At 45.0% G+C, this 25,555-nt stretch overlaps 2 protein-coding genes across 6 annotated transcripts in view; both read left to right on the top strand.

Annotated features, from left to right (window-relative positions):
• Positions 1-5,093, top strand: part of TAF15 (TATA-box binding protein associated factor 15) — a 34,491-nt gene extending 29,398 nt beyond the window's left edge. For 3 of the 5 annotated variants that reach the window (XM_050929643.1, XM_050929644.1, XM_050929640.1), the window contains exons 11-16: positions 473-602; positions 2,419-2,514; positions 3,879-3,963; positions 4,054-4,142; positions 4,255-4,357; positions 4,711-5,093. In XM_050929643.1, coding sequence (XP_050785600.1) covers positions 473-602; positions 2,419-2,514; positions 3,879-3,963; positions 4,054-4,142; positions 4,255-4,357; positions 4,711-4,750 — 543 coding nt within the window. In that variant the 3' untranslated portion in view covers positions 4,751-5,093. The remainder of the gene's footprint in view (positions 1-472; positions 603-2,418; positions 2,515-3,878; positions 3,964-4,053; positions 4,143-4,254; positions 4,358-4,710) is intronic. The other 2 variants (XM_050929645.1, XM_050929642.1) reach the window with 1 other exon arrangement.
• An 11,709-nt stretch (positions 5,094-16,802) lies between these two features.
• MMP28 (matrix metallopeptidase 28) overlaps positions 16,803-25,555 on the top strand; it is a 45,954-nt gene continuing 37,201 nt past the window's right edge. The window contains exon 1 of the mRNA XM_050929639.1: positions 16,803-16,898. Coding sequence (XP_050785596.1) covers positions 16,803-16,898 — 96 coding nt within the window. The remainder of the gene's footprint in view (positions 16,899-25,555) is intronic.

Genomic DNA, 25,555 nt, shown 5'->3' with positions numbered 1-25,555 from the left:
TTTTTTTTATCCTACTGGGTCACAGAAAAAGAAATTGGTGGTACTACCAACTTATTAGCACAGATTTCAGCTGCCGTTTCTCTTTTCTACTCCTAATTCTCTAGTCGTTTTCCCTTACCACATGTCCCTATCAGCAGTAAATCTCTAATGCTTCAGTCAGTAATTATGCCTCCATGACCCACTCACTCATGGCTTTTCATCCTATCCCCAGAATCCAAATCAGGGCTCTCATTCACTGTACTTGACTTCAGCTAATGTCCAGACAAGGCCTGGGGCCACTTCATATTAAGGTTCATGCTGTGAGCTGCAGGGCAGTCAGTATTTGTTTCTGTAAGCTAGCCCCAGGAATCTCCTCTGCGAACACTAATTAATTATAACTGCTCTCATTGTTAACTGGCTCAAGCAGTTTTCTCCATTAACTGAATGTTGAGGAAATAACATTTTTTTTTCTTCTCTCCCTCTCGCCCCCCAGACTAACAAAAAGACTGGCAAACTTATGATAAATCTATATACAGATAAGGATACAGGCAAACCAAAGGGAGAAGCAACAGTATCTTTTGATGACCCTCCTTCTGCTAAAGCAGCTATTGACTGGTTTGATGGTAAGATTGCCTGTTCTTTTTTTTGTGCATGAAACTTTGCAATCAGTAGACACTGCATATTAATGTCCACATGTGGACCACATGCTACTTTTTTATTTCAAACAGACTCCTGTTTGTTTTTCTCTGATGTGCTAGTTGACACGAAAACCGTTATTTATGCTGCTGCATGTCAGTTGTCCCTGTATCCAGTTTAGTCAGTGTGAGGATGGGTTTTTCTGATATGATTCAAGACTTCGTATGCAGCCCATTAAAACGAGAATATTGCAGTAAGCAGGAGAATGCAAACTGATGTGTGGTCTGGGCAGTACCATAGTGTTGGTGGTAGTGCCTAGAAACCCCAGCAAAGGTTAAGAGCTCATTATGGTTGGCACTCTACAAACACAGTGAAAAGTCCTGTGCCCTAAAGAACTGACAATCTAGATGGACAAAGAGCAGGCGGGAAAACAGAGGCACAGAACCGTGATCTGCCCAGGGCAACACAATCTGTCAGTGGCAGAACTGGAAATGGAACCCAGGTCTCATGGCTTCCAGTTTTGTTGCCCTGTCCACTAGACCACGCTGCCTCCAAAAGTACTTCAAACCAAATTAAATTAAGCCCTATCGTGATTCCTCTTGTAACATCTTCCTTTCATTTATGTGCCTGTCTTTCCCTTGTGGATATTTTCTTTAACATTTATCTGTGTGAACATAAACTTGGGCACTGCAGTAACCAATGTACATAGCTAGTTTGAGCATATAGTGTATGGTGCTAGCTTATTATTCCTTAAATGCTTTATAACAGTGTTAATTGCATCTTACAATTAAAACCACATATTAGCAAAACAAGTCCTTCAAAAGAAGACTTTTAAAAACAGTGTTTTGCTCCATAGCTAGAAATTATTGCATGGCCAGTTGAAAGCTTGGTCAGAAGCTTTGTACTGTGACCTGAAGCTCTGAAAAACGTCTGTAATGGAGAAGGGGATCAGATTCTGAAAACATGCTGCTGTCAGTCTTGAATAGTTCCACTGCAGAAAAAAGGACAGTTATACTGCTTTATGGTAACAGAAGGTTAAACGATGTTAATGCCCATTCTAATGGCTTTGTATTTCCACTGACACTTGGCATTCATAGACCTAAGCATCAAAGAGGGAGGGATCTGCTCAGGTTTGGCGTTCATATAATGGTAAGCAAAAAGAAATTGACTAGCAAATTGTTTTTATGCCTTATTTTTTGCTCATATATTTCAAATTGATCTTAAGGACATTACTATGGTTGCTGTATGATGCACCTTAACAGCGATTGGCCCCAAAGTGTGCTGTGATAAAACTTTAATTTTCTAATACGTGCTGATTGCAACTTGATAATAAACACGTGCATATCTTTTACCCACATGGGGATATATTGGTTCCATACTATATATTGGTATGGAAACTTGCTGTCTGATTGGCAGGATCAAGATTCTTATGTATTTAAACTGCCCTACCATAAACTATACTGATGACAAGCATAGCAGAGAAATGTGTTATATGCTTGCATCATGTGTCCTTAATTTAAATTAAAACTTGTAGATCATACTTTGATTTAAATAAGCATCTTTGTGATAGCATATTATATCAAGAATAGACATAAATACAAATATGTACCTCCTTACTGTTTTCCATCTGTGCATTGATGCTATGACTCATATTTTCAAAAGCATTTTGATTTACCAGGATGTGTTTTCTAGTACTACTGGTGTTGAATTTAACAATGCAAGTTACAGTCACTTTGGATCTTGGTTTTAATTATTGAGCTCCTGTTCAATAATTGTTGTTCCTGTTTCTCTGTCCCCCTCTAGGAAAGGAATTCCATGGCAGTGTTATCAAAGTTTCTTTTGCAACCAGGAGGCCTGAATTTCTGAGAGGAGGTGGCGGTGGTGGCGGACGTCGAGGTGGTAGTAAAACTTAGAGGGTCTTTCCTTTTGCATGTTAACTGCTTTAGCTTTTGATTTTTTTTGGAGGGGTACCCTCATGGCAGTAATTTGTTAAATAATTAAGTGTGGGCTTTGGGAAGGCATAGTGGAAGAGATTTCTGGCGCTTAAGGGGTTAGTAGGGATGGCACCAGCATATGGGAGTTAAGGAAAACTGAATTCTGTAGTCCATTCTTCTGGACTGGACTATATCTAGTTCTGTACGTTCCCGATGTGGAGATGCTCTCTAGTTCAATGCTCATCCAGGCTTATAAAGAAATGGTGAAGTAACAACTTTAAGGCTGGGCGTGCATAAGTACACAACACTGCGTTCTCAGCGATTATCTTAGGATGCATTGTCTGGAGTTTGCAATTTGGGTGCAGGGAGTTGGGCACCCATCTTCCATTCACTTTGAGCAGGGATTGGGTGCTCAGCTCCCATAGCCGTCTTTGAAAATCCCAGACTCTTTGCATGTACAGCCTTATCAAATGACTCTGCAGGATATTGGTCTTACTACATTTACACATTGACTGTTGTGAGCAAACACTAGTTTTTAGGCCGAGAAATTTTAGGTGGCTGATAAATGGATCATTTTTAATAACTCCATTTTATGTACAAGGTCAGGACTCTGATGCCAAAAATAAGATGCCTGTATTGGAAGAATCTTGGTGTATATGGTCTCAGAGCATATATTTAGTTTATTCTGTGATTTGATCAGTTCATGTGTGATTGGCGTTGGATGTGTACTAAAATTTCAATGAAACTTCAGTAATGCATGTGACAGAGTTCAAGCTGATTAACTATAAATCTATTAGCTGTTAAAGTACTTGTAGTGCTGAAAAGGGAATAAATAGAAAATACATGGAGCGGACTTCTCTGGCCACTAGGTGCTGCTCCTGCACAATATTTCCCCTTCTGCATGAGCTGAAATAAGCACATTCATACAGCTGCCCAAATACATTCCCTGGGGGACTCGAGTCCTGTAGTTCAGAGGTTTGACAGATGTTTAAACTCCTGTAGGGCATTTGCTATGCCTTTTGTATATTACATGTTTTCTCTTTTGGCTAATTTAAATTTTAGCATTTCAGAAGAAATTCTGAAATGATCAGTTTGTACATTACACTTTTGTTGTTGTCAGGCTGTCATCCTTTTTCCAGAGTTCCTAATTCACTGAAACTATAATCTTAGAAGGTGGCTGATTAAATCAACTAGCTGCTTATTGCTGTACCAAGAAACTGAATCTGTCACTTGGGGTTTGAAGCTGGTGATAGTCTGCAAATAAATGTCTCGTATGTAAATTACAGGAGAACTTACCTTGCTTTTTTCTGGTTATAATTCTATCCACAGGTTCACGAGGTGGATTTGGAAGAGGTGGGGGCTTCCAGGGTAGAAGTGGGGATCCCAAAAATGGTGATTGGATTTGTCCTAACCCGTAAGTGTTGTTTTAGTTGGTAGCAGTGTTTCAAGTATGTTCATTCAGTTGTTGAGAAAACTCTGTCTGAAGCATCTTTCTCTCTTTCAGGAGCTGTGGTAATATGAATTTTGCTCGCAGGAATTCCTGCAATCAGTGTAATGAACCCAGACCAGAAGATTCACGTCCATCGGGAGGAGGTGTGTAAGAGATCAGCACAAGTGTAATGAATTCCTTCTGACTGTTTTATTTACATTTGTGGCCTTTTAACAACACGTTCTTGAGTTTTTGATTTTGCATTTTTCTCTTTAGACTTTCGTGGGAGAGGCGGTTTTGGAGGTGAAAGAGGATACAGAGGGCGCGGTAGCAGAGGGGGTGACCGAGGTGGTGGCTATGGTGGTAAAATGGGAGGAAGGTGAGCATTATCTTTGCTGCTTTGTCAGTATGTGTGGGATGTAGATTTTAGGAATGTGGGCTTTTCTTTGACTAATAGAACAGTTGGCTGGCTGGAATAGTCCAGGGGAATCATGAATCATGGAGTAACAGTATTAAGCGTGTGTATTTTTCATAGTGTAAGTGTAGATTCCTTTTGCTAAAGGACATGAAAACACAGGTCACTAATAATAATATCTGCTAGCCAGACATCTAGTATCGGCAGTTGGCACCCTTCAGAGTAGAAGGGGAGTATACAGAAGGGACTTGCACAGGTTGGTGTGGGGGAGGATGGAATTGCACTGTGACTCGCTAGACACTTTTTTTTTCTTTCAGAAATGACTTCAGAAATGACCAGCGCAACAGGCCATACTAGAGACCCTTGTCAATGTTCCATTTGTCTCTTTGACACAGTCAGTAGTGAAATTGCCAGAGTTTTGCCTGCTGCTTTACCCATGGCTGCTTTTGGATGGCGAATACCCGAAATTGGGTTTTCATTTTGGTGGGAGGGACTGGGGCAGTTTTTTCTTTGTTTCTTCGGGTTTTTTTTAGCAAGTCCATTGAAATTTCATCTTTAATTTCCAACATTCTTCTGTTTTCACCCCTAAGCTCTTCAACCGGCTATAAGAAGGAACAGAATGAATTGTAAAATATTGCCAAAATCAGAAGTGTTTTGTAATACAACAATAAAAGCTGATTGTTTTATTTGTGAAATCTTACATTGCTTTTCCAGTTACTTCATAACTTCAAGCCCCAGCCTTTCCCTCCACATTCCCTATCTTTCTATGGTGCAATCTGTATAACAAATAAGGGCATTGCTTACACATGGCATTACACTTGTCTCTAGCTCCAAGAAGTGCCCTGAGAACCGCTGTGGTTTAGTCCCCAGAGAAGCTACTTGCTATCCATATCTTTGGTCCCAGAGAGAGCAGTATAGCTCACTGGTAGCTCCACAACTCCCCTCCTACTTTGCACTTTCCTTCCCTCCTTGCTGAGCAGAAACTCAAGTCAGCCCTCACCTGGGGGTGTCAGCTACTCTTTCCGGAATTCACTGTTGTCATTCTGGGAAACCCAAAGGTGCCAATGTGTTCCCATGCCGTTTGGGACTGGATCAAACCAAGGGAATGTTAAGTCAGAAGATGGGACAGGATGGCTCAAAGGAGAAGTAACTAGCTACGTATCACTTCACCTCTGAGTCACTGCTGTTGAAACTCATGCAGTGGTGAACAAAAGTGTAGAGTCAGATATTCCATAGCATCTTCCAGGATGAGTTAGGCTCTCAGCTCACCTAGTAGTGGGGTAACTCGCATAGTACAAGCCACAGCGGGCACTCCGCAGGGAAGCCAACGTTTGAAGGAGCAAGGAAGACAAAGCCTCCTAAAGGTGGTCACTCCAAATCAAGGCTGAGGTGGATTGGTGGGGTGCTGTGATAGTCTTGCACTACTGCTTTGTGGATAACATCCCCGGTCTTTAGTGCTGTCAATCTTACGCCAGCATTGCATTTACTTTCCTAAAATAAAGGTAGGACAGCTGATAGTCTAAGGCCTCCTGCAGGGCAAAATATTATCACTTTGGCTTTGAGGGCTTTGATCCTGATAACTGGATGGGTGGCCTATCTGTAATCGGTTTGCCTTGTTCAATGCTGCATGGACTTGGGAAAAACAACCAAGGGCTTTTAGTTTAGCAAACGCTGACATATGGCTTGGTGTACATTCTGTGTTTGTAATGTCTAAGCTAACCTCCCAGTAACAGAGTAGAATATTGACAGGATCAGCTGCCTCATCTTGTAGATCAATTTGGGTATGATGCAGTTCGCTGTGTGAGGATTTTTGAGGCATCAAAAACAGAACTCTTGTCAATTCTGCATGGGCACTAAAGCTACCACAGCTCTTAGATCAAGCATTTGCCTCAAGGTATTTGGCCAAAATTTTGTCACACTTCCCTGTTTAGTGCAGGCTGCTGGCACCTGACGTCCAAAAAGTGGCTGCGTTTCAATGCTGCTGGATATAGAACGTTATAAATAGCTTTGAGATTAAAGGAGCCATGTAACGGTAAGGAGCAGAAAAAATTAAAACATCACGTATAGTATCTAGGACTTAATCTTAAACTCAAGATCTAGGGCCTAATTCTCCCATGCCTTGTACCATGTGTGTTCACTTCCACCTGTGCAAAGTGGCTATAACAAATCAAAGCTACCATTCTGACTTGGTGCTTGAACTCCTCTTTGTCACATGTAAATGACCACATGTGGTGGAAAAACGTGGAGTTTTGCCAGTGTAGCTGTGTCAGAGGTCACACCCCAATGGACGTAACTATGCTGTCAAAAGTTTGTAGACCTGGCCATGGTGTGTCTTGCTATCAAATGAAAATTCAGCATAATACTGGGGTAGTGCTGATGGACTTTAATCTCCACAGCTTTTCTATATAAAATAGCTTAACGTGAGCAAAACAAGCATCTTGTAGAATTTGAACCAACCTTAAGTAAAATTCTTTCTGACCTGTTCTCAATGGGGTGGAGGGGATGCTATCTATATACTGGAGTCTTTCCAACCACCTAGAAACTTAGATAAAGTAACGTAAGGCCAACAACCATGAGTGCTAAGGGAAGTGAAATCAAGGCATGGTCTAACCGATGCCTTTCCAGTGTCTGTTTTTAGAGCAGAATGATTGCTGGGCGTTTTCTGTGTCCACAAGGGATGGTGTCCCTATCCTCTGTTGCCAAAAGCTGGGAATGGACGACAGGATGGATCACTTGATGTTTAGCTGTTCTGTTCATTCCCTCGGGGGCACCTGGCATTGGCCACTGTTGGCAGACAGGAAACTGGGCTAGATGGACCTTTGGTCTGACCCAGTGTGGCTATTATGTTCTACTGTATCTTAACTGCCTCATATAAAACCCTGCATATTCTAAGAAATGACTGCCCAAAAATGTGTGACATGGAGGAGGAGGTAAAGTAAAACTACTAAATGGGCACTTCCCATTTTCACACCTTTAGGTGTTGTGTATTTCCCCTAAAATACATCAAGACTCGAGCCTGTTAGCACCAATCTGCTTTGGTGTTCCTGTACAGGCTGTTGCCCTGTTAGTCAAACAGAAGTTTGCTGTATGGCTTGTCGATTTTTCCTTTTTTGGTTTAGGCCTTAAGTATGCAACACCATTGAGCTAGGCAGTCGGTGTTGTAAATTCCTATGCTAATATGATTGCAGTCTTGCTCCAGCATATGTGCTAACCTAATCCACCCCCTTAAAAAAAATACCCTGAACCAACTGAGGTTTCCTAGTTTGTAAATTGCCTTGGGTTTGACTGGCTAGAGCCAGTCCAAAATAACCAGGCAGAGTTGTGTATTACCTACAGAGCTCCATAGCTGTGCATTGTGCTTTTGCCTTCCTAAGAGCTGTAATCCTGGTCCCAGAGAGCTTACCATCTCAAGCCCCTGGGCTCTGCGTGGATCCACCTGCACGATTCTCCATGCAGGACTGGGGCCTAAAATGAGCAAGAGCCGATGCTGATGAGCGGCTGGGTTAGTGAGAGGACAACATAATTATAAAGTCATGTGAAAGGTGAATTCACATATCTAGAGATTGGGCAGAAGCTTGTCAAGTCAAATGAAAACCTCTTTGGTATAGAATGGCTTGAATCAAGTCAAATACACCACCAGCAAGTATAAAACTTAACTCTTCCTCTCCTTCGCACTGAGCCATGGCTCACCTGGCTAGGCAGTGCTGTTTGCCCCTTGGGCTAGTTTAGGGGCAAGCAGCACACCTGGCCAAGGGGGAGCAGTGGGAAGGAAGATGGAAAATCAGGGCTGACTAAGATGATGGAGGAAGATTGATCTCTGCACCAGCACCTCCTCGCTCAGGTAAAGTGCTGCCTTGAAAGAACCAAAGGAAGGACAGGGAGGTGGCACAAAGGGCCTTGGTCACTTAAGAGGGGAAACTGAACAGGGTTAGTTCTTTGGGCATAAAAACAATTCCAAATTGCGTCAGTGTATCTTAATAGCTCCCCTTCCCCGCCCCACCTTTGGAGATTTAAAACCACTTCTCCCTGCCTTTTTCAGTTCAAATCAGGTGCAGTCCCAACAGCTCCCACTGAGACCTAAGCAGCTTCCAACCCATGGGCTTTGCCTTAGTTAAGAGCATCGGTGCTGCCAAATGCCCTGATGCTTTGTATGCAGGATGATAAATCTTAATGCTGCCTTGGGTGCCTGAAGTCCATCTGACTTACTAAGCAGGTAAATGACCAATTAAACTGGCCTGGCCAACCACTGGAGCTGAGCCCCTCTTGTTTCTTCCCACTCTTGCAATGAAAACATCATGTCACTTGGGTTTAGCGTTGTCGGCTGCACCACTAATTTTGTTACCAATGTTTTGCGCCTTTCTCAGGAAATGAAGGACGCTTTTTGCCAAAGGCTTTGTCTGGTGAGAAACTTGCCAGCCAGCCAGGGAAAGGTAGCATTATCCCTAATGACAGATCCACTCTCTTAACTGGTTCTTGCTTAGATACAGCATTAAATAGAAGGGCATGCTCATTTTTTGTTGTGGTGGGTTTTGAGATCTTGTAACCAGTGCAAGCCTAGATAAAAAGTTTAAGTATGTCAGCACCTTACTCTGCTCCTACCAGGTCTGTCAGCGGATACTGGATGAAGATCAGTGGAACAAGATTTAATGAGGCAGGAATTGGCATCTGGTTGTCAAGCTAAAAGGAAAATGAAAAGCTGGTAGTTACCAAGGAGCTGTGTCCAGACTTGTGCTTTGCAGACAAGGTAATGACTGCTGCTGACTCTTTGCATTCCAATTAAGCGGGTTACTGCTCTTTTAAACTATAGTGTCTTGCACCTAGGCTAGAAAACTGTCTGCATTTACTCCCAGAATTTTTTTTTTGACTGTTAAGCCATTTTATTTTATACCCAGAATTACAGAGCAGTTGCAAATCTAAGTCAGTGCAACTTCTAAAGGGCTCAGCATAGAGTTGTGGTTTTATATCGACTTATGTAAAGCAAAATCAGATGCTTTTATAATATTCGGTCCTCCTATAGCCATTTTCATCAGTAGACCTCGAAGCAACTTTACAAAGGAGATTAGTGTATTATCCCCATTTTACAGCTGAGAAAACTGACGTACCGAGACAAGAGGAGAAGTGACTTGGCCAAAGTTACCCAGCAAGTCAATGGCTGAGCCAGGAACAGAGCACAGGTCTCCTCAGTTCTAGTTGGATGTGCTGTCCATTAGGCCACCCTGCTGTAAGATGGAAAGCGCTCTGTCCTGACGAGTTTATAATTAATGCAACCAAACAGAGAAACAGGCCAACAGCTGGGAAAGATTGACCAAATAAATGGGTTTGAGGGCTGCGGGGCAAGGACTACTAGTCTCCCGCCCCCCAATCCTTACATATACAGCACCTAACACAATAGATATAAACCCTTTGCCATTCTTTAAAAGGCCAGTGGTGGTGTGGTTTCAGAATGCCTTGTTATGAAACAGTGACAGTTTATTTATAAAAATGCATCTGGCGCTTGCCAGGAGAAATAACAAGTTTATAAAATAACTACATACCGCGGAGAGATGCCAGCACAGAAAGTGGGGGTGCAGTCATTGCAGAACTTGTAATGCCACAAAAATAGCTAAGAATTCAACATAAGGCCAAGCCATTTCAGTGCTGTCTATATAAGGGGCCAGTCGCACACCATCCCAGCACCTCTTGTACTGTTGTGATTTCACTGGGTGAAATCCTGGACTCACTGAAGTTAATGACAAAACTATTTTGACTCCAGTGTAGCTAGGATTGCATCCATTAGAACAGGGGTTCTCAAACTGGGGGTTGGGACCCCTCAGGAGGTTGTGAGGTTATTACATAGGGAGTCACCAGCTGTCAGCCTCCATCCCAAACCCCGCTTTGCCTCCAGCATCTATAATGGGTTAAATATATTTAAAAGTGTGTTTAATTTATGGGGGGGGGTCGCACTCACAGGCTTGCTATGTGAAAGGGGTCACCAGTACAAAAGTTTGAGAATCCTTGCATTAGAAACACCTAGATTAGACAAGACACAGGTATCTATCAAGTTTCCACCAGCAGATGGCATCTGCTCCTGCTCTAATTCTGGTTCCCTCAGTTTCCTTATGCAAACTTGGCAGTAACACAACTGTCCAAATTCACTCTCGGGTGTGAGGGTTTTTTTTTTTTCTTCTTCACAAAACAACTCATCGGTTTTTAGTTCTGACGGTCGGTAATTCAAATGGGGCCCTGACCCTGCAAAGAGGTTGTGTGCCTGCTTAACTGTAGGCCCGCTGACAAGTCCCTTTGGCTCCAATGAAGTGACTTACAGCGCATAAAGTGAAGCCTGTGTATAAACCCTTGCAGGATTGGAGGCCTAAGCTTGCGATGTGTTCTAGTTGTCTTTACGCACCCAGAACTCAAATAGCTTTAATTTAAAAATAGTCTTCTGGGAACTGGGAGGTTCAGGAGATGGAAGATACACGGCCTTTCCCACTCCGCTTGATGGTTCAAATCAAACCGTGTCAGTAATACCCAATGGTGACAACATTGAGTTATGGCTAAGGCCCCTTGTTTTTGTGTTACCAATTTTTACCTCGAGTTTTACAAATCCTGCTATTCGGTCGTACTGGTTGCCCCCTGAATGTTGGCCACTCAAGTACATGAAAATATTGCTCACATTAAGGAAATCCAACCCATGACATTAGGTAGGTGTGTTTCTGTTAGTAAATTAGTCGAAGGGCAAATGTGAGGTGGTCTGTTAAAGAAAGGCACGGTAGTGGAAGATACGCACGTATGCAGATGAGTACTTGAGTGTTAAAAACAGACGTTCTGTAACTCCCCAGAGCCAGCTCCCCGCTGTGGAGGGAGAGATGGCAGCTCAGTAACGGAAGAGGCGGAGGAGGTAGCATGTGGAGATGACACCTTCGCCTCCTCCAGTTTTTCTGCCTCTGGGCCCACTTTTCTCTATTTGTTGTTGTTTTTCTTCTGTCCTCCAAGCCCCCAGTGTTAATCCTGATATTTATCCTGAGAACTGTGCAGTTAATTTTGGCCTTTTAAAATTTTTTTTTATAATAAACACTGATAAATTCCTGGGAAATTTTAAGCAAAAAACCCATCTGAAAATTGAAGGGCCTTGCCTCTGGGAAATGAGCTGGGGGTTCTCAGTCCAGTTCCTAGTAGGGAGGCAGAGTTGTCTAGTGGATAAAGCATTGGACTGGGACTCAGGAGTCTTGGCTTATATTCTACTCCTGGCTCTGCCACTGACCTGCTGGGTGGCCTTGGGCAAGTTACTTCCCTGCTCTTTGCCTCAGTTTCTCCATCTGCAAAATGGAGATAAATGAGGCGGACCTCTTTTGCAAACGGCTTCAAAATCGACTGATGAAAAGCTCTAGCTAAGAGCTAGGTGGGGGTGATCTGATAAAACCCAATGCCCATCACCTCCCATCCTAATTTGGTAGCTCAGCTCAGTGATCAAGGACCAAATACTATTCTATATACCTCCATCACCACCAAGGCACCTTCCAGGCAGGCATTAAGTGACATGACAAACCTCTCTCATGTGTGGTTTGTCCTCTCCCATGTCTTCCCCTCCACCATGGGAGGACTTGTGCACATAGTGGAGAGGTTTCGTTTTTGGGTTGATTTTAAAAGGGCACGTGCGGCTCTGTATATGTGTCAGTGAAAGCAGCTCAGAGAAGCGTGCCTGGCGCTTGGGATGGATGGTCCTTATTTCCAGTCTAGGACAGACCCCTGAGAAAGCTGTCTCCTGCACAGACCAGATTTCCCCACTCTTCTTATGCCTGCTACTTATCCCTCCAGTTCAGGAGTGAGGCGTATTTATGGGGCGGCCTGGGAGAAATTAACATTTCCACTGCCAGTGGAGCTTTGCGCAGTAGATTTCAGTCTGTCAAAGCAACACCTTCCACTTGATATTTTCTTACACTGCATTAAATTTGGCATGCATTTTACCCTTCCTATTGCTAAACTGCTGTTAGCCGTTCTATTGGTGGATGGGAGAAAGGCCAACTTTGAAAAGCTTGGAGGAGCTACTTTTCATATAATTTTTCTTAGTTGCCTGAGACCGATGGAAAAAACGTTATCGCAATGCAATGGGAAGTTATGTATCTAATCCCTGTGCATCAATTCCGGCAGCCAGAAGGCACAGCAAAGAGTAATTCTTGTTGTTGTTTTGTTATCGAGATAACAAACAGAGGCCATTCAGGGAGACTGGAATGTTTGGCCAACAGTGATTCATAATGTTGGTTTATAAACTTTTCCTGCACTCACCTCCACCGGAAACAGACGACGATTTATTTGCGGGTCTGCATCGCTAAACTGCTGCTCCATCACACGCCCTATAGTTTCATAAACCTTCATGGCTGCAGAGCTGCTGCTGTAGCAATGTATTTTACCCTCCATTATATTTTTAGGCTACAATTACAATGCTAGAGGCCGTGGTTCAGACTAAGCATTGGGATGTGAGTCACCTTAGAATCAGAGGTTCAAATCCTGGAAGTCCCATCACTTGTTGGGGGGAGAAGAAGAGAATTTGAATTCCCTGCAGTTAACATCTTACAGAAACAAGGCCCTGTATGGATGTTCAAGAAGCCGTGGTGCTGCTGTACTGCTGTCTGTAGCCAAACTTCCCCTCCCACTGCTGCTGTATAGTGTGTTGGTTGCCTAGCTGCTGTTCCAAGAGGTGGCTGCATTTCCATTCTAGGTTAAATGATTCCTGGGTGTAGGTAATTTCATCATACACGATCCCAAAGAATATTGCAAAACTGTTTGAAGCTTTGAACCCGAGTCTCTTTAAGTTTGGGGGAGAAGTTCAAATTCCTGGATGTAAACTCCCACCCTGCACTGCAGTTCTGAGTTTGATCCTTTAGGGCAGGTTCAGCTGTGTCCAAATTATCGAAAGAACAATTGCTCTCACAGGAGCACCTGAACTCACATTTCTGTTTTTAGGAGCCAAAATCTCTTGAGCAGCAGCTTTTCAGACCTGGGCTTTCTAGAGTCCAGACTAGAACGCGGGCCCCTGACTCAGCCTTGAGCTCAAGGCTGGCTCCTTGACCCAGCTCTGGCCTGGGTCAGACACCAGCTTCCTCAAAATCACAAAAAGGAAACCCAGGAAATTCAGTTAGAAGGTTCAAACATTTCTTGAGTCATTAGGGGGCCCTGGTGCAGGTGCTTTTCCAGACACCTCTGTGCAGTGGGGTAATGTGAGGATGGAGTTTCCTGCTTTGTTTGGATCTAAGCCAGTCACTTTCCCGTAGTTGTATTCCCAAGCAAAACAGCAGATGGACAGTTACTTCCTTGAGCTGTCTCAAACGTGGATGCATATGCAGGCAGACTAGACTCTCTTCTTGCTGCTGCTCCTCCAGCCCCCTGCCTTCACTAGCAGGACCAAGTACTAATTTTGCCCCAGATCCTTAAGTGGCCCCCTCCAGGATTGAAACTCACAACCCAGGGATTAGCAGGCCAATGCTCAAACCACTGAGCTATCCCTCCCCCCAGGGCCTGTGCCTTAGAATTGCTCTGAGGAACATTCGGATCTTGTATCTGCTTGGCTGTACTTGGGGAGAGGGGTTGCTCAGTGGTTTCAGCATTGGCCTGCTAAACTCAAGGTTGTGAGTTCAGTCCTTAAGCGAGGCCATTTAGGGATCTGGGGCAAAAATCTGTCTGGGGATTAGTCCTGCTTTGAGCAGGGGGTTGGACTAGATACCTCCTGAGGTCCCTTCCAACCCTGATGTTCTGTGATTCTAAACTGACACCAAATATTCCCATTGTACACCCACATCTCAGCCCTTGTGCCTGATGATATCACCCCTCTAGGCTCATTGCCACAGTATCTGTGCATCTACCCGAATTCCAGCCTCAACACTCCCTTCATTTCTTGTCTTTGGGCCAGATATCACTCAGCCTCTTCTGGCTGGAAAAACATCCCTCTATCCCACAGCACCTGGGTCTCCCCTTTATCTTCCTTTAAATCACTTCTGTGGCCTGCAAGTCTGCCGTCTGTACGACAGATAAACATCAGACGAGGCGCACTGGGAGAATCAGAGGCTGGCTATTGTTTACAATTGGGATGGGCATTGATGTGGCCATTATCAACCGGTGCTACTGTGGCATCAACCCTCGGTGGCCCAACACTCTGAATACTCCTGAGGCAGACTGATTAAACTGAGCTAGATGTCTGTGTATTCTCCATCCACCTGAGATTTCTAGGAGCTGCAGTTGGGCAGAATGCTTGGCAAGAGAGCCCACCGGCTGCAGGGAGGGATGGGTAGATGGGAGCAGGACAGGTTCAGAGGGAGTCATAGAGGAGAGGCCTAGAGCAGGGGGAAAAGGGAGAAATTCAATTGAGTCAGTACATCCACACTGCAGCTGGGCACAGGGGGACGAATAAGTAAACTGCTCCCAGGACAGACCTAGGGTTTCAACCCCGGGGTGGTTAGCCCCTCTGTGGTTAGCTGTTGCTACACTGTGATTTTTAGCATGCTGGCTCAATCAGACCTAATGCTGGTATGTCTCCCCAAGGGGGAAGTGACACCTTCAGCTGCAGTGTAGACATACCCTGAATTGCAAAAGACACACAGAGTCAGATTTTTGATCAGGGCTTCTTAATCCCCTGTCGCTGTTGTTCCCGGGTTACTAGGCCATGGTGGATAAAAGGTGGGTGAAGTCATGAAGGCAGGTTAGGAATTCGTTGAGATGAAGGATGGTCTCATGGGTAAGGGACTCAATGGACTACACTCAACTCTCAGCTCTGACCTCCTTGGACTGGCCATTTAAAAAAAAAAAAAATCTCCCTGTGCCTCAGTTTCCCCACCTGTAAAAGGGGCTGATAAAACTTCCTCATACTGTAAACTCATCAGGATTGTCTCCTACTATATGTGTGTGCAGCAAAGGGGGCTCAAATTCAGAGATTCTAGCTGCTGTAGTAATAAAAACACATAAACAATAATGTAAGGCTGGAGTGTGGTGCGAATTCTGGTGGCTTGCTGCTAACTCTCTGCAGTGCCGCCAGGTGCAGAGGGGCCGGGATTGGGCTGGTCTTATGTAACGTCTTCATTAATAAGATGGAAGGGGTTGGAGCCAAGCCTGGCTTAAATGAACACGTCTGCAGCCGAGATACTAAAGCCCATGGCTGTCTGCAGTGCCGTGGCAGGGCCCTGTTTCACCAGAGTAGAGCGGGCCCACATTTTTAGCCAAAGCTTTTTGCAGATTCACCTGTCCCACAGTGTGTTGTGAATCTGTGTCCACGGTGCCCAATTGTTTTGGGAGCCGCCTCCCCTGAATCTTTAAAATAAATAAATGATGAACAGAAAAGAAAACTGCCTTAAGGGGGTGATTTTTGCCATTCAAAATGACCTGCTGTTTCAAAATTTCCTTTAAATTTGTGAAAGGATCATGATCAAAAGTCACCAGCAACAGCCCAGTTGATCTCAAACAACATGTTTCAACTTTTTGATTAAAAAATATCCCCGCTTGGACTTGACCCCAAACCATTGTTCTCAGCCCATCACATCTCCGTTGCTCCCCCAGAGACCAGGCGGGTGAGGTAACATCTTTGATTGGACCTGGGGTGAGACAGGGACAAGCTTGCCAGCGTACACTGTAGGGTGACCAGATGTCCTGATTTTACAGAGACAGTCCTGATTTTGGGGTCTTTTCCTTATATAGGCTCCTATTCCCCCCCACACCCCATCCTGATTTTTCACACTTGCTGTCTGGTCATCCTAGTACACAGAGCTCTTCTTCGGGTCTAGAAAAGACTGGGAATCTGGGTTGCCCGAACTAACCGGCTGCTTGAGGGCGAGTCCTTTACAGAGGAGCTGGGTGCATTGGCCAGTGGGGGCCATGTGGGGCCCTGCCACTTTCCAAAGGGTGCATCTCATCCCCTTCAGTCCAGTTGAGCTCAGCAGGGCCGCGCCTGCCCGGAGCTAACTACTGTGGTAGCCCTGAGGAGCACAGGGCAGCCAGGACAGGTCCTTAGCGAGGTGGCATCTTGGGGCACCCACAGCAGAGTGACGGCTGGAGCCAGAGGGGAACTTGGCCAAAGTTTGTTTGTGGGGTCACAGATGAGGGTGACCAGATGTCCCAGTTTTACAGGGACCGTCCAGCTAGTCGGGGCTTTGTCTTATACAGGCGCCTCTCGCCCCCCCCTCCCTGTCCTGATTTTTCACACTTGCTGTCTGGTCCCAGACCCAGCACGATCGCGGCCAGCGGCGGTTCCCAGCTGTTCCCCGCACGCTGCTGCTGCTGGAGCTGCCGGAGCCCCGGCGGGCGCTGGGCGCCGGGCCGGGACCAGCCCCAGGGGGCGGCGAAGCGAGCCCCGCCCCGCCCGGGCAGCGAGCCTCCGCCGGGCGTGCCGAGCCCTGCCCCAGCCGGCGAGCCGGGCGAGGCGCCAGAGCGGCCGGCGGAGCGCACGGGGATGGAGGCGGCTGCGGCTCTGGCAGCCCTGGCGCTGGGGGTCCTGCTGCTGGCGCGGCCCGGCCCGGGGGCCAGCGTGGGGCGGGGGGCCGCCAAGGTGAGGGGCGCGGGGGGGATCCCGGGGGGCAAGGGGAGGGGCCAGAGGGCTGTGGGGATCCCAGGGGGTAAGGGGATCCCGGGGGGCTGTGGGGAGGGGCCAGAGGGCTGTGGGGATCCCAGGGGGTAAGGGGATCCCGGGGGGCTGTGGGGAGGGGCCAGAGGGCTGTAGGGATCCCGGGGGGATGGGGAGGGGCCAAAGGGATCTGGGGGGCTGTGGGTATCCTGGGGGGAAAGGGGTGGGACCAGAGGGCTCTAGGGATCCTGCAGAGCCAGGGGAGGGGGCAGAGGGATCTGGGGGGGCTGTGGGGATCCTGCGGAGCCAGGGGAGGGGGCAGAGGGATCTGAGGGGCTGTGGGGATCCTGGGGAGTCATGGGGAGTCATGGGGATATCCTGCTATCAAAACTGGGCTACTTGAGAGACAAACTGAAACTGGCTCGAAGCAAATCGGGGAATTCCTTTATCTGGGTCCATTTGCAATTGTATTTGGGTTTAAGTTTATTTTTTGTCTTTATGTCACTGAGTGTGTCCTCGCCTGGTCGTTGTGGAGAATTTAGGTGTCAGATTTTGGCACAGAACAGAGAGAGCCTTTAGGGATTTGAGGTTCTTCACGTCTGGGCTCTGATTCAGCGAAGATTGACACAGATGCTTAATTTTTAAAACCGTGGGTAGCCCTATTGGATTAACTGGGGTTGCTCATGGGTTTAAAATTAAGCATCTTCTTAAAGTTAGGCACGTGCATACAATCATGCAGGATCCTGGTTTTAATGTATAACCTACAAGATCTGGGAGAAGCTCTCGCCCCCTGCGCCCGGGGGTGATTATCGGCATTGCCAACCCCCAACTGCTCCAGAACCATGAGCCCAGCTCCTAGAACTGTGAGACTGGCATAAAAGCATGAGATTTTTTTTTTTAAGGAATTATTTTTATTCCCATCTGGGTTTTGAGCTTGTGTGTGTGTGTCACATTTTTAAGCACCTCTCCTCAGTCCTGAAGGTTAGAAAACAGAAAGGATGGGCCAGTGTTTAGGGCCTGGGACTTGGGAATCCTATATTCAAATCCCTGCTCTGCCACTGACTTCCTATGTGGCCTTGGGCACATAGTCTGTCTCAGTTCCGCATCTGTAAAATGAGGACAATAGCACTGCGTCACAGCGGGTTGGAAGGATGAATCCATTAGAGTGTGACATGCTCAGATACTACAGTCCTGCAGGCCACGTAAGTACCTCCAACGTTTATTTTTGTTTCTACATGAAAGCGGAGAGGAGTGCTCTGAGATCTGCTGATGAATGTGTTATCTAAGAGTGTGGTGGTGGTGGTGGTGTTAATAATAATCCTCAGTTAATCACATGACTCCAGAAGCTGAGGCTTTAAGAAAAAACATCTAATCTGGCCAGATTTGCCATTAAAACCACAGGAGTTGGTAACACTGGACTATATAAACTAGGCGCGCAAGTTTGTGTGCAAATTGTTAATCGCTTTATTTCCTGGCTTGGCCTTTGTTTTAATTTGTGTCAGTAGTGACTGCAATGACAATAAAAAATAAAGTTAAAAGCTACATCTGAAATATCTGAATGTTGAACCATTATTATCCCCTGTATGCACATGGAGAAAAGGAGGGTGTGGATTCAGATCGGATTTGAATTTGGGAGAGTTCGGTCCCCGTCCCATGCCAATATTTAGCTGATTCAGGAACGCTCTTTGCCAATTCTCCTTGCAGTCAGCGGGACTTTCTTAAAACCGTGGTATGTGTGCTTTGGTCCTATAGGCATCAATTAAAGTTAATCACATGCTTAAAGTTAAGCACATGTGGAAGTGTTTTTCGTAATCTGGCTCTCTATGAACAATGCAATAAAGGACAAAATCCCTGAAGCTTGACGAAGGAAACACCATTGGAAATAGACAGAAAGATGGTTTAGAAAAGAAAGACAGAGAAAAGGTTGGCGGAGAAGTGAGAAGGAATGTAAGGCACAGCTGAAATCTTCTCACTGAGGAATTTTTTATACCTCCTCCCCCAATATCGCTGTGTTGTCTGGCTCCCATTTCTCTCCCCCTTCACGTGCGCAGACTTGAGCACAAATTGAATGTACTTCCCGAGGTGTATTTATATGGGCTGAGAAATCCTCCAAAATATTCCTAAATCTGCCTTCACTTGGTATAGTAGCTTCTGCAACGTAGCCGCTTTGTCCGTGTGTGTAAAACTGATCGTGCCAGCACGGGCAGGAGTGGATTTCGTGTTTTTGTTTGTTATTGAGTGTTGGGATTAGCCTGTTGTGCTGCGGTGTGCATTCCCCTCCCTTGTTGTATCCTGCGGCTTCAGTGCAACTGGTGCTGCTTTTAAAGGAACTAAACGCTGGGGCTGTCGATTAATCGCAGTTAACGCCAGTGATTAACGCAAAACAAATTAACTAGATTAAAAAAAAAGTCGCGATTAATCACAGTTTTAATCACACTGTTAAAGAGTAATAGAATACCAGTTTATGTGTATTATAAGTGTTTGGATGTTTTTCTACCTTTTCAAATATATTGATTTCAGTTACAACACAGAATAAAAGTGGACAGTGTTCACTTTATATAGGGTGACCAGACAGCAACTGTGAAAAAACGGGTAATAGACGCTTATATAAGAAAAAGTCCCAAAAACCTGGACTGTCTCTTTAAAAACGGGACATCTGGTCACCCTAACTATATATTATTATTTTTTATTACAAATATTTTCACTGTGAACCGACACGCCTTCATTTTCATCATCTGACTCAGATGCCACCAACATAAATTAACTCATTATTTTTTAACCAGAGTCATCAGCATGGAAGCATGTCCTCTGAAATGGTGGTTGAAGCATGAAGGGGCATGTGAATGTTTAGCATATCACCTTGCAGTGCTGGCTACCATAGTGCCATGTGAATGCCTGTTCTCTTTTTCAGATGACATTGTAAATAAGAAGCAGGCTGTATCTCCCATAAATGTAAACAAACTTGTTTGTCTGAGCGATTGGCTGAACAAGAAGTAGGACTGAGTGGACTGGTAGGCTCTAAAGTTTTACATTGTTTTGTTTTTGAGTGCAGTTATGTAAAACAATACATTGGTAAGTTGCACTTTCGTGGTAAAGAGATTGCACTACAGTGCTTATATGAGGTGAATTGAAAAATATTATTTCTTTAGTTTCTTTTTTTACAGTGCAAATATTTGTAATCAATAATAATAATATAAAGTGAACACTGCACACTTTGCATTCTGCGTTGTAATCAATTTATTTGAAAATGTAGAAAAGCATCCAATAAATTGAAATTGGTATTCTGTTGTTGTTTAAAACTGCAATTAATCATGTCTATTTTTTTAAACTCAGCATTAATTGTGCTTATTTTTTTTAATCATTTGGCAACCCTACCAAAAACCTCACTCTTGTGGGGGTAACCTCGTACTCCTACCACCGTAGGAAACAGAGGATGCTAGAGTGGCAGAAACCAAATATGTTTCGCTTTACTGAACCGTGTATCTATCACATTGGCCACATCACAGGCTTTTCGTCAGAGCAAGCCTTGGAAGGATTAGGTTTTATCAGCACATGCCGATAAATGTCAATTTCAGCATATATACACAAAGGGAGGAAAAAGTGTTTGGATAATAATTAAAATTTACAGATAGGCAAAGAGAGAAAAATGCTGCTTGAAAACTTAATTCCAGGTTGATTTAAGGCTGTTTGCTTTCTCTTTTTGATGGGTGATGGTGACAATTTGTGTGGGAATGGCTGTAAAGCTTTGACTTTTTGAATTTCAAAGTCTACTGTCATTAAATAATTATTGGCTGACCCCTCCACTGTGAGACCTGCTCATAATTTCATGCAACTGTGAACATTTAAATTGGAGGAAAAGTGCTTAAAGTGCATACTTTTGCACAACTGTGATAACTTGAGAAAAATGCTTAAAAATAAATATCCCTATTATCTGTTGAAGTTTTAAAAAAAATCAAATTCCGCCAATGTTGTGAATAACGGCGACTCAGAGATGGTGATGAGTGTGATATAAGAACCTATATTGCAGGGGTCGGCAACCTTTCAGACGTGGTGTGCCGAGTCTTCATTGATTCACTCTAATTTAAGGTTTCGTGTGCCAGTGATACATTTTAACCTTTTTAGAAGGTCTCTTTCTATAAGTCTATAATATATAACTAAACTATTGTTGGATGTAAAGTAAATAAGGTTTTTAAAATGTTTAAGAAGCGTCATTTAAAATTAAATTAAAATGCAGAGCCCCCTGGACCCGGGCAGCGTGAGTGCCGCTGAAAATCAGCTCGTGTGCCGTCTTCGGCACCCCGTGCCATAGGTTGCCTACCCCTGCTATATAGAACAGACCTTATGAGGAAAGCACTGGACTTGGATCGATTAGTCTACACACCCAGCTTGGCCACAGACAGTCCATGTGCAGATCACTTAGGCCTGCTCTCCATTTAAAAATTAGATCCATTTAGCTGCGTGGCTCAGGTCTGTGAGAAATTCCACACCCTGAGTCCTAACCCACAGGGAAGACACAACTAGGTCAATGGAAGAATTCTTCCGTAAACCTAGCTGCCGCTTTGTAGTGGTGGATTAACTACCTCGACGGAAAACCCCCTTCTGTCACTGTAGGAGGCATCTACGCCATGGCAGCCCAGCTGCAGCGCCGTAACTGTCCTGCTATGGCAGCTGTAGCGTAGACATGCCCATAGACGTAGCCTGAACTCTCTGGGACAGGGACTATCTCTTGCCAAGCATCTATGCAGTGTCTCGCCCAATGGGAGGCTGGTCTGTAGGTGCTATTGTATTTCTACTAAGAGTGACACCCCCACAAACTTTCTTTGTGAAGGATTTAAATTCAAATGTTTTAAAAAAATTCTGCTGCTGGAATAATTCTTTCAATTTGGCAGCAGTATATTTCCTACCTTAACAGTAGGAAAAGTAGCCTGGGCGTGGAGGGAGTGGTAATTAGTCAATTTCCTGTGAGGAATAACAGTCATCATTTAATTGATCCAGTAATCTAAGGAGGAATAAAAGGCTCATTAGATCATAGCTGCTAACAATGGCTAGTGACAGCACCAAGCTGTCAAACAGTTCAAAAATTTCAACGTGAACCTCCACACAAATAATTGTGGCATAATTATGTGAGTCACAGATGTGACTGTGCAGTGCGAACAATCAAACTTTCTTTACAGCTGGTTCATAAAACAATCCTTGCTTGTTCCTGAAAATAACACCCTGGAGTCAAATGTTTGAAAGCTTCTGGGACCAGTCAGATTTCCGCTTTATATTTACTTTTACTTTTATATTGATGAATGGTGACAGATTCTATTTTCCCCTCTCTTGATATACCTTTAAAAACAAAAACAACCCCCTCCCCGCAAAGATTAATTTTTTTTAAAAAAGAGCAACCTGTGCAAACTGGTTTGGCAGATATTTGGGTGTTTGTAGGGTCAGGGCCTTATTCTGCACTCTGGCAAAACTCCCCCAAGCGTCTTAAAGCATCATCTGATGTCACTTGCACCACAATAACTTCTGCCTCTCCTGCGTTTGAGATGACCATTGGGCCCCCGAGTGGGGAATGCAGGCTCTGTCCCAAGTAGTTGCAGTCGCTTGGTGCAAAGCTGAGAAGGCTGCTTTCACTGACAATGGCTGTTATGTTCCCAGGGTCCGTGCTGAGTGAGGGGAGTGCACAGTAGCCAGAGCATGGAGGCCGGAAGATGAAAGGAGGGGGGAGGCATATAGTTCACGAGCAAAGGGGAAATTCTTGTTCACGCTGATGTGAAATTTATTTATTTAATATTAAAACAACTGAGAAGAATCTTTGATAGCTCAGCGGAAAATAACACGTCACAGATGACCCAAAGGCCTGAAACTGTGCACATTTTAACCTCCTCGTGGTGGCTATATTTAAAAAAAAAATGTATAGGGTTATACTATTATTACTGTTCCAGTACCATCTGTGATCTGCTTGATGTTTTCCAAACAGGCCGGAAGCCAGTGGGCCAGGTTGGTATAGAGCCGTTGCAGGTCCGGTCCATTGACATTGATGAAGATACTCGATTTACACCAGCTGAAGATCCAGCCCAAAGTCCCTGCCCCAGAAAAGGCAGGTCAAGAAGACAAAGTATGAAGAGCTTGGGAAAGGCTTAAAATATACAGTCAAAACATACACAGCTTATGTGTTCTGTCTTCATTCCAACCGTTCTCTGCCTGTTGGTTAATTTCATGTTGGAGTGGGTCTTGAGGGACATGCAGGAGAGAGCGGAGGAATTTCACGTGCAGGGGTGGAAGAGTAAAGCAGGGTGTTGGTTTAACCAGTCTCAGTCCTCGTTTTCTGCTGAACTTGGTTTGTGTACCTGTTCGACGATGGAGGACACTGGAGCTGTACTTGAAGTATCGAATGTGTGTTTAAAAAAAGATCCCTGAGGACTCACTCCAAGCCATCAGGAATGCAGCTTTGGAGTGTGGGAAGTAAACAAACAAGAAGTCTTCTCAGCCATCTAAACCACATGTTTACAAAGCAGTGAACAAATTAGGGTGATGCGGTTAGCATGGATCCTACTACCGTAGCGCTTATCCTCCTGTAGCACTTTTCACCCAAGCCTCTCACCATGCTTTGTCAATGCTAATTCAATCCTTATCCGTCCTCTGAAGTAGGTAAGTACCGTTGTCCCTGTTGGAGGGAAACTGAGGCACGGGAGTTAAGGGCCTTCTTTTCAGAGGTGCTGAGGACCTGCAGCTCCCGTTGACTTTCAGTGAAGCTATTGGCCCTCTGCATGTCTTAGCTGCCCCTAAGCATAGGTGCTGGAAGTCAGGGTGCTGTGTATTGTGCTGACCATTGGTAATGCTGATCTTGCAGTAAGGAACTCATTGGTTTAACTACCAAATTGGACGGCACATGTTTTCACTTGCATGGCAATCATTTTATCCATATAACAACAGCTGGCTCTTTGACAGCGCTTTGCATTAGTAGATCTCAGAGCACTTTGCAAAGGAGCTCAGGGGCATTATCCCCATTTTAAATCTGGGGAAACTGAGGCACTTCCTGTTCCAAAATGTATAACCCCCAACACAACTACTTATCAGGGGCTCATAGAATTGACTTGATTCCAATGCTGATACCTGAATTTGGAAAAAAGGGAAATACAAAAAAGGGTTCCTTGGAGATTTCTGGGACCGATAGCCAAGGAGAGGCTCAGGGCCAAAGGAGGTGGCAGCCATTCAGACGAGGGAGGAGGGCTTTCAGAGAGTTTCTGATCTAAGACATTTACAATCTGCCTGAAATCCCGCTGTCTTGGGGTTAAGGATTCAACCTGCAACTAAAATCTGCTGCTTCTAATTGTGATTTCCAAGGGGAGGAAATTCGAATTGTATTTGCTTCTTGCTTATGGACACTTTAAAGTGAGGAAACACCTTGCCCTCGTCCTGAAGTGTCCATAGGGATGTTTTCTCCGGCGGTAACTCTTGCTCCCGTGGAGTGTTATCCGAGGCGAGGCCAGGATGTTGCAGCTTTGTGTTCCCTTCCAGCTACAGGCACCCAGGGCCAAGCTTCATGCAAGTCATTCATGGGAACAGCGGTGGCTGGGCTGTATGCTTCAGGGCTGAACCCTAATTGGGTTCAGTGGGCTGTGGGTCAGGCCCTGACCAGGAAAGCAGGATCTGTATCATAGGTACTTACAAGGCCTCCATTGTCTTAGTATCTGAGTCCCCAGATCCTCAAAGGCATGAAGGTGCCGACTGCTGAGCTCCCGTTGAAATCAATGGACGTTAGGTGCCTATGTACCTTCGAGGATCCAGGCTCTTTGCTGTATTTATCTTCACAGCACCCCTGTAGGGCAGGGCAGAGTTGTTCTTGTCATACAGATAAGGAACCGAGGCACAGAGAGGCTACACCATGTCACTTCCCTGCCTCAGTTTCCCTGTCTGCAAAATGGGTCAATACGCCACCTTTTAGGGGCTGTGCTCCTTTGTCAGTGAGCATCCACGTCAGGGCCCGAAAGGGTTCAAATACCTTCGCCACTTTCACCCCATAAATCCCCTCCCCTGCAGCATCCTCAACCCTGTGCATAGCAAGTCCCTCCTGACCTGGCATGACCTGCTCCCTGGGGCGCCTGCTGGCTTCCAACCACCCAGAAGAATTTCCCTCTTGTTTTGCTCTGTTCTCCAGTGCGGAGGGAGTGCTGGGCATATTTTCCTTTAATGCTCAGCTATTCATTTCCTGCTGCTTTTTATATTGCATGGAAAATAGATTTTCCCCTTCTGCGGTGGCGAAGAAGAGAAGGCAGGGGGAGGGAGCTAAAACTTGCCTAGCATCTTCCAGCTCTGCACAGTAACTTTAAACTATAGTTCAAATGATATTTAATCGTCTTGTTTTGATCAAATTACATAAAATCCCCTTATTTGTATTTTCCGGGGTGGGGGTTCAGAGCTGTTACAATTCTAGAGGCTGTGTTGTCTATTGATTAGAGCAGAGTTGGCTGAGAGTCAGGACTCCTGGGTTGCACTGTTATAGTCAAAGGTCTCTGGTGGAGGGACCTAGGCTCTGATCCTCAAAGGTATTTAGGCACCTGCCTTCCACTGATGTCAGTAGGAATTAGGTGCCTAAATACCTTTGAGGACCTGGACCTTTGTCGAGTTCAGTGTCTGATAATTGCCATTAT

Source organism: Gopherus flavomarginatus, chromosome 19 (genome assembly GCF_025201925.1).
Source record: "Gopherus flavomarginatus isolate rGopFla2 chromosome 19, rGopFla2.mat.asm, whole genome shotgun sequence".
Taxonomy (NCBI): Eukaryota; Metazoa; Chordata; order Testudines; family Testudinidae; genus Gopherus; species Gopherus flavomarginatus.
The sequence above is the reverse complement of the archived record's forward strand: the minus strand, read 5'-3'. Positions and strand labels throughout refer to the sequence as shown.